Here is an 8,305-nt window from a genome sequence, read left to right as displayed (position 1 = left end):
CCAGGTTCGATTCCGGTCAAGGGCATGTACCTTGGTTGCAGGCACATCCCCAGTAGGACGTGTGCAGGAAGAAGCTGATTGATGTTTCTCTCTCATCGATGTTTCTAACTCTCTATCCCTCTCCCTTCCTCTCCGTAAAAAATTAATAAAATATATATTTTTAAAAAGCATATATCTAGCATTTATTATGTGCCTGATATACTACTTAGGCATCAGAGATATTAGAGTAAATAAAGCATTGTTTTCACTTAATGAAGTTTCACCATTCCTGTCATTCTCTCTAATCAAATCTCTTTGAGTCCTTTAAGGCCCAGATTTCTCACCTTTACCATAAACACTCCCCTAAGCATGCTGGCCCCAGTAAAGGTTCCTTTCTCTAGATATTACCTGCAATATTTGGCTGACATTTATATTATTTAGCATTTTAATTATCATTGCATTTGCTCATGTCATCTCACCATAACAACTGCAAATTATTTGAGGAGAAGGGTTTTATAGTTTAGATTTTTCCTTCACAATTACTGCCCCTACTTTTCTGTATTAAGTGCTTAGAAATACTTCTGAATGGTCTCCTCCCATTCTCCATTCCCCTTTATACTTATGGTCTTCTTAGACAGGGAAAAGTCCTGTGCTATAGCAATGAGCTAGATTAATCTGATCCCTACTTTCACATTAAAAATATTTGATATTTTATATTAAAAATAAATTATTTGAGATGATAATATATGTTAAATGACACTATGACAAGGTAAAGTAATAGAGAAAAACCAGGAAATGAAAGAAGACAGTGTGAACAAGAGTGGTTATCGAATAGTTTTCTGAGGAGGTGACTTTTAGATGAGCTTCAGAGCGAAGAACTAGCCATGAGAAAAGCAGAAATGAAAGCAAGGACTGAGGGCCTAAAATGTTTTTAAGTTCCAGGAACAAAAAGAACATTATTTACTTAGAATATAATGAAAGAAAAAGATAGTAGAAGATAAGGTACTGTTTCTGTACCCAGAGCTGGCTGTGATCCTTTAGTATTTCAGATAATCAACTTTCAGGGTTAACAGAGAAAAAAATGCTATTTTATATCTAGGGAATTCCTCAGGGGAGGAATAAAAAGAACTATTATTGTTCCAACCCCTTGCATTGCTATTGTTGTGATTCATAACAATATGAAATCAACTGGGCTTTAATCTGTACTTAATACATAATGGGTGTTACTCTCATTGTTTGTCAGTTTTATCCTTGTTTACATTAATAATCATGGGGACACAACATTTGCAAAAGCAGCCACAATAGAAATAATAACAATGAAAAATACACATCTGTAAGTTTCAACATTCTTGCATGATGATTGTATGTAGACTCCTGCCCATCTACATAGTAATATATTGACTTAAGCAAGCCAGAGATTATAAAATACTAACCCTGATTACTTCACTACAGAAGTAATTCGAAGTCAGTTATTGGTCATAGACCACTTTCAGAAGCTAATAAAAGTTAGAAGCAATTTTCCTGGAAAAAATGCAAATAGTCACATTTACACAAAATATGAATAAAAATTTAAAGGCTATTTAACAACCAGCCATGTAACTCAGAATATCTAATCAAGGGCTATCAACATTATTGTACTAGAGGCCCGGTGCACAAAATTTGTGCACTAGAGGGGTGGGGGTTGGTCCCTCAGTCCGGCCTGCGCCCTCTCGCAGTCCGGGACCCCTCAAAGGATGTCTGACAAGTGGACATCCCTCTCGCAGTCGGGGGCTCTTGCAGTCCGAGACCCCTTTTTACTGCCCCCCTGAAGCGGAGGCGGGAGAGGCTCCCGCCACCACCACTGCGCTATGCTCGCCAGCCGTGAGCCTGTCTTCTGGCTGAGCGGCACTCCCACTGTGGGAGCATAGTGACCACCAGGGGGCAGTTCCTGTGTTGAGCTTCTGCATTCTGGTTGTCAGTGCGCATCATAGTGACCGGTCATTCTGCCTGTCATTCCGCAGGTTGGTCGATTTGCATATTAGGGTTTTATTATATAGGATATCAGAATCACCTGAAAGCTTGTTAGAAAGCATATCCTTAGCTTTGTCCCAGGAAGGTACAAGGTGAAAAGGAGGAACTTGCATTTTGTGTAAGTTCTCCAGGGAATTCTAAAGCAGTTAGATAATAGATCAGTTTTCCCAAACTTTGCTTAGGGGTCTATGAAGGAGAGAATTGGAGAGCAGAGGCTCAGAGAAGTGGAGATTGAAATTACCTGGAAATTCAAAATGAATTGGATCCTGGAGAGTTGAAATTGAGGAGATTAATAAATGGGGAAGAATGAACAGGGTGAAGTAGAAGTAAAAATCAGAGCTATGTAGACTGGAGCAAGATGTATGAGAAGTTGGGCAAAGGGGCTTGGAAACAGATTGAGGACATAGTGGGGATTCTCAGGTGTGTGATCTGCCACCAGGGAAATCCCTCACAATCAAAACAAACACTCATATAGATTGTCTATGAGGAGAGATTAGCCATTGTCTCTAACCCTTTTGAGTTACTCCAATGAGAAAATAAAGGCAGGAATTATCACAACTGTAACCACTGAGCACACCATTACCCACTACCTTTACCAAAGAATTGCAGTGTCTGTGCTGGGGTGGTCCTGTATTCCCTTAACTGGATACATAAGCAAACTGAAACACAGAGATCACCCAATGAAAAAGCACTTGTTCAAGACCAGAACCTGGTTTTCTGTCTCCTGGTCTGGTGATCTTCCTTACTTGGTCCTGAGATTTAAAAAAATATTTTATGGAACCAGTTGATAGGAATGTGCTCACCCCAAAGAGCTCAGGGAAATTTCATTCAGGTGCAAATGGGATGTAAGGTAGGGCAACACTTTTTAATTAAAATCATACATTGGCATGCACCAAATTTTGATTCTCATTCATTTTAATGCAATGTGGTCATTTGCCAACAGCAAACTGGACAAAAGCAGGACTTGTCTCAGTGCTTACGGGTTCCTCTCTATGGAGCTGAGGATGAACGCCACTCCATCCTCAATGATTTCTGTGCCCAAAAGGGTTAGGAATGTCCTCACATCCTCTTGTTCTTTGTTTGAGGCATCTGGCTTGTCCTTTGGCTTGTCCTTTGGCTTGTCCTTTGGCTTGTCCTCTGACTTGTCCTCTGGCTTGTCATCTGGTTTGTCCTCTGGCTTGTCATCTGGTTTGTCATCTGGTTTGTCATCTGAAAAACACAATAGAATCTCAGAGGTGATTCTCAGCAACAAGAACAGAATGTCTCTCTTATTTGTAGGAAGCACCTAGCGCCCATTGTACTCCCACTCAGTAACTTAGGAGTATCTTATAGTTGCATTTACTTAACACTTCCTACCCAGTGAAAGCCTTCACATGTTTTATATCACTTATTCCTAAAAACAATCAAGCAGACAAAGAGGCATTGATCCTTTGATTCCCTTCCTGGAAGAGAAGACTGAAGTTCATGGAGGTTAAGTAATGTGGCCCCAGTAAAGCTACTATCTGATTGAAATACAGAATTCCTGGTTTCACTTCAATTACATGGTCTCTCTCTCTCTCCGTGTAATCCCTGGGCCCATGGTAATGATAATAATGAAGATGAAATACTAATGACTAGCATTTGTTGACCACATACCTATGATAGGAAATCCACATACATTGTCTCATTTTATTCTCAAACCTATGAGGTAGGCAAAATCATTATGCCGAATGAAGGTAAAGAAATGGAATCTGAGACAGGTTTAGAAGCTGGTTCACAGCCACAGTGTTAGTAAGTGGCAGAGACAGAATGCAGTCTCCTGTCTGTCTGGTATTCAAATCTGGATCCTTAAGCACTCAGTGATGAGCTGCATGGTCTTTGACAGAAAAGTTGTGATCTAACTACAAGTGTGTTATAAGATTGAAGGCGGTATAATGATGACAAGGAGAAATTCTATCACTTTTACATTATCTATCTGATAGTTCTGAAAATAATGGTTTTACAAAAGCTGTGTAACTTTACCCTTGATCAATCTTATGGGGTATGTACATTTTTGCTCATTAGACTAAGAAACTGAAAAGATTGGATGACTTGCAGAAGACTCACAAATAGCAAGAGAAGATGAAACTATAACTGGGAGCCTCTTAATCAAGTGCCCTTTAGAATGAGGCCAAGGAGCTAAAGCAGAGGTCCTCAAACTTTTTAAACAGGGGGCCAGTTCACTGTCCCTCAGACCGTTGGAGGGCCAGACTATAGTTTAAAAAAAAACTATGAACAAATTCCTATGCACACTGCACATATCTTATTTTGAAGTGAAAAAACAAAACGTGAACAAATACAATATTTGTATTTGCATGTGGCCCGCGGGTCGTAGTTTGAGGACCCCTGATCTAAAGAGTGAGGTTGGAGGTTGGTGACATGTAAGTTTCCTTGGGAGTGGGGGGTGGGCTTTACTTAGTGGTCTAAATGATTAGGAGATTAGATGGAATGAAAGAGGGGCAATTTGCAGCACATATGGCCTCCTCACTGGACCTTAGTGCCAGAATGGAGTAGGATCTTTATCTTTTTGTTTTATTAGAGCCTCAGGAGTTGTGCTGGCAGATCTGGTAAATTAAAACACAGGATGCCCAGTTAAAGTTGAATTTCAGATAAACAATAGTTTTCAGCATAAGAATGACCCATGCAATATTTAGGACAGGCTTAAATAAAACAGTTATTCATTGTTTATCCAATACTCAATCTTAACTGGCTGTCCTGCATTTTATCTGCAACCCCGCCGCAAGTTTTGACTCGAGAGGTCCCAACTACTGGACACCGTACCTGAGGACTCTGAATGAAGGAGTAGTAATTAGCTTTTTGTGTGGAGGTTGTCAAATTATGTTAGAAGCCTTGCATCTGTATTGTATCCTAAAATAGAAACTCTAAGTAAAAAAATGTGGCTTTCAGTTGTACAAACATTTATTGCTTACCATGCCATAACAAAAGATTGGAGAGGAGCACCAATCCAGGACATGTAACCAAAATCAATATACTAATCACCAAGTATTCATTCATTCATTCAGTTGTTGGGTGTTTTTCTGTTGTTGTTGTTCAACAAAGGTATTTTGAGCCTACTATTATATACACAGCATAGGCTAAGAGTTAGGGTAAAAGTGGACATTTATGGACATGACTCTCACATAAGGTGCAGGGCAACCACAGTGACCAGAACAGCTTTGTTTTTATCATGGGAAGGGGAGGAAAGAGACTGTGTATTTGTGATGCTGTGCCTGTTGTGCGGGGGCTGGGATTGTGCTTTCATAGCATGCCTTAATCCTTATTCAGGCCGACGATGATAATATAGTCTTACAAGAGAGAAAACAAGATGCTTAGAGAAATTAGATGACTCACCTAAAATCACACATCTAGAAAGTGGCTGAGTCAGGTTTTGACCTAATTTATGTTTAACTCCACAGACCTTGTAACTTATATGATATAATACAGCCTTCAAGCAGTTATCCCCTGAAGACATTTACCAGGTGCAAAACAGGTTCCTTACATGAAAAGTGAATTCTTTTTTTTTTCCTGTGTTCCTATCTGCCTACTGGCATAACCAGATTTTTATTTTATTTTAATATGACACCAAGTGGTAGCTTTTCAATATGCAGGGAGCTCTGGGTTGGAGTGTGTGAAGATCCGATCGTTGGCCCCAGCCCTTGGACCACGTACATACTGAGTGGTATTAGGGTCTGGTGGATCATATGTCTTAGAATCCTATATACTTGCACTTGATTCATGTGTTCAAAAATTATCCATGTAACCTTACACACAATATTTAACCACACTCTCAGTTTCCTCATTGTGTCATTATAAAGATTAAAAAATATTTCATATGTCTTTCATATATATCATATATGTATGTATATATGTGTGTGTGTACAAATATTATGTTCTATATATACCACTTACAGTACCAGCCCCAAGGTAAGCTCACAGTAAGTTATTGTTATATTATTATTACTATTATTAATAATAATAACAAAATGATTTGTAGTAGCTTTCTCCTCTAGTGCTTTTGGAAATGATGCAAATTAGAAAATGTTGTTAAAATATTAAGAAATTTGAGGAAAATAAAATAAAAATACATAACAACAATAATAAAATTAAGAAATGTAGTATACTAGAAACAAATTATCAAAGCCAATAGTTGAATATTTTCTCTTTTCAAATATAGGATAGCTCTTATTTACATTAAGAGTTTCTTAGTCAATTAAATAATAAAGTTCTGAAAAAATACTATAATAATGATAATGTCCAGTTTTTATAATTTACAAGTGATTACAAAAGCTTGTTCATTTGATCTGGTGAAGTTTATAGTTATCCCATTTTACAGATGAAGAAACTGAGGTTCAAAGCAGTGAACTGATTTAACCAGTTTCAGAGTTCATAAGAGACAGAACTTGGACTGGCTTTTAGGATATCAGTCTCACCTTTTACTTTACCAGGGGTATTACTTTAGGAGTGGATGGACACAGTATTCTCTGAGACCATCTCTACAGTAATTCTGTTGGAGTGTCTGCCTGTGTGTTGTGCCAGTGGACAATGGGTGGCTGAGGGTGTGAGTTCTGCTGAGTTACATTTAGAACAGTTTCAAGAGCAGTCTTTGCTCTCTGTGTTTTCTGACCATTCTGAATAGAGAGGGGTCAAGAGTTCACTGTCTTCTACAGATAAGAAAAGTAATTTATGAGAATTCTGCATGCTGCTTTGTGGTTCTCTGTGTGCTTGAAACAGACATGAAAGAAATAGATGCTTAGTTATAATGGGAAGAACTGAGGGATTTAGGTTTTAGTGCCAACTGTGCCACTACCAGTGTCTATGATCAAGTAAGTTTTCCTTTGCAAGTGGTTTGTTAACCTGCAAAAAGGGCAGTGGTAAAACTGTGCATGCTTACATAAAAGGAATGTTATGATAATTAAATGAAATAATACGTGATAACAATAACAGCTAATATTTACTGGTGCTTACTATGGACTAAATACTTTTAAAATTTTTGTCTCATTTAATTTTCATGATAAATGTATGAGAAAGTTAACTATTGACATTTTATTTTACATGTGAGGCCCAGAGAAGTTAAATAAAATACATGAAATCACATTTCTGATTAGTTGTGAAGTCAGACCTAGGAGTCTTATTTCAGTGTTGATAATCTTCACCTTTGAGCAATATTAGTTATAATCATAAAAAAAACCTCAAAACACCCCAGCTCTCCTAATTTATAATATAATAGTGTTACTATATCACACAAGTATATGTAAAAAAGCCATCATTTCAAACTTCATACATTCACTGAGGACAGAGGCTGTAACTGAAGCACATTGAAGAAAAATCCTACTTGCTTTTTGCCAGAAGATCTGTCTTTGGTCTCCTATTCCAGTGCCCCAAAGTCCCTCCCCCTCCCTGACCTTTATGTTCTGGGTCAGTGCCACCAACTTCCTCCAACCATGGCTAACCACTGCACGAGCTGTCACTGGAAGCACTTACCAGCATGGCAAGTCAGGATCAAGGCAAGCAGTCCCAGGACAACTGTCATCCGAAGCACTGAGATGGCCATGATTGCAGCTCTGGGTATTGGTGCAGATAAAGCGTTACAGTGCACCTGTAGCCTTGCTCCATTTATAAGTCATTTGCAGGTGACATCATCTGCTATGGAATTTAGGCTGTTGCACAAAATGTCTCCACAGCATGCTCTGGGATCTAATGAGCCCTGCCCAATCTTTCAAACCTAAAGTTTTTCACATGGGGAAGAAAAGCCCTTTTTGGTTTTTCTAGTGTATATTTACCAATAGCATTGTAATAACTCTTTTGGAGGTACTTCCTATGCCAGCATTAACAATTAGATGGGTATCGGGCAGAATTATTATTCAGTGCCAAGAAGTAAGCATTAAATCAGATTGGTGAGGTGTGCCTACTTTCGTCCCTGAGCACTCTGCTTCTTTCCCCATGCTCTGAGCTAATTACTTGTTCCTACATGGGCATGCCCATTCATACCCAAGGGCCTCTGTTCACGCTCTTTATTTTTTCCTGCTATTCATCAGGCTCCGGTTCAAATGCCCCACTTCTCTATGAACTTTTATGATGACCCTTCCACTGTACCCCAGAGAGTTAGTTGCTCCATCATCTGTCACATAGAACGCTTGGACTATTTTTGGAGAACTAAGTACTTTAATAGATCTCTTCTCTTTCAGCCTATGGATCTCTTAAGGGTCAGAATGTTTTATTCAGTCCTGAATCCTCAGGGAGCCTAATATTGTGTTTGGCATTGGCGTTAGCTTTGACTTCCTTGGGAAACTTGTATGGT

The 8,305-nt window shown here is 38.8% G+C and overlaps 1 protein-coding gene across 1 annotated transcript; it reads right to left on the bottom strand.

Annotated features, from left to right (window-relative positions):
• Positions 1–2,861: 2,861 nt before the first annotated feature.
• On the bottom strand, positions 2,862–7,584 carry CUNH5orf46 (chromosome unknown C5orf46 homolog). Its single transcript, XM_070417125.1, has 2 exons — positions 7,489–7,584; positions 2,862–3,198 (listed from the first exon to the last, which is right to left on the bottom strand). The coding sequence occupies exons 1-2, from the start codon at positions 7,556–7,558 to the stop codon at positions 2,966–2,968; spliced, it is 303 nt and encodes a 100-aa protein (XP_070273226.1). The 5' UTR covers positions 7,559–7,584; the 3' UTR covers positions 2,862–2,965.
• Positions 7,585–8,305: the final 721 nt, after the last annotated feature.

This window comes from Myotis yumanensis, unplaced genomic scaffold, assembly GCF_028538775.1.
Source record: "Myotis yumanensis isolate MYYU_CA2020_CCGP unplaced genomic scaffold, mMyoYum1.0.hap1 SCAF_5, whole genome shotgun sequence".
Lineage (NCBI taxonomy): Eukaryota > Metazoa > Chordata > Mammalia > Chiroptera > Vespertilionidae > Myotis > Myotis yumanensis.
Note: the sequence above shows the minus strand (reverse complement) of the source record. Positions and strands in the feature narration are given on the sequence as shown.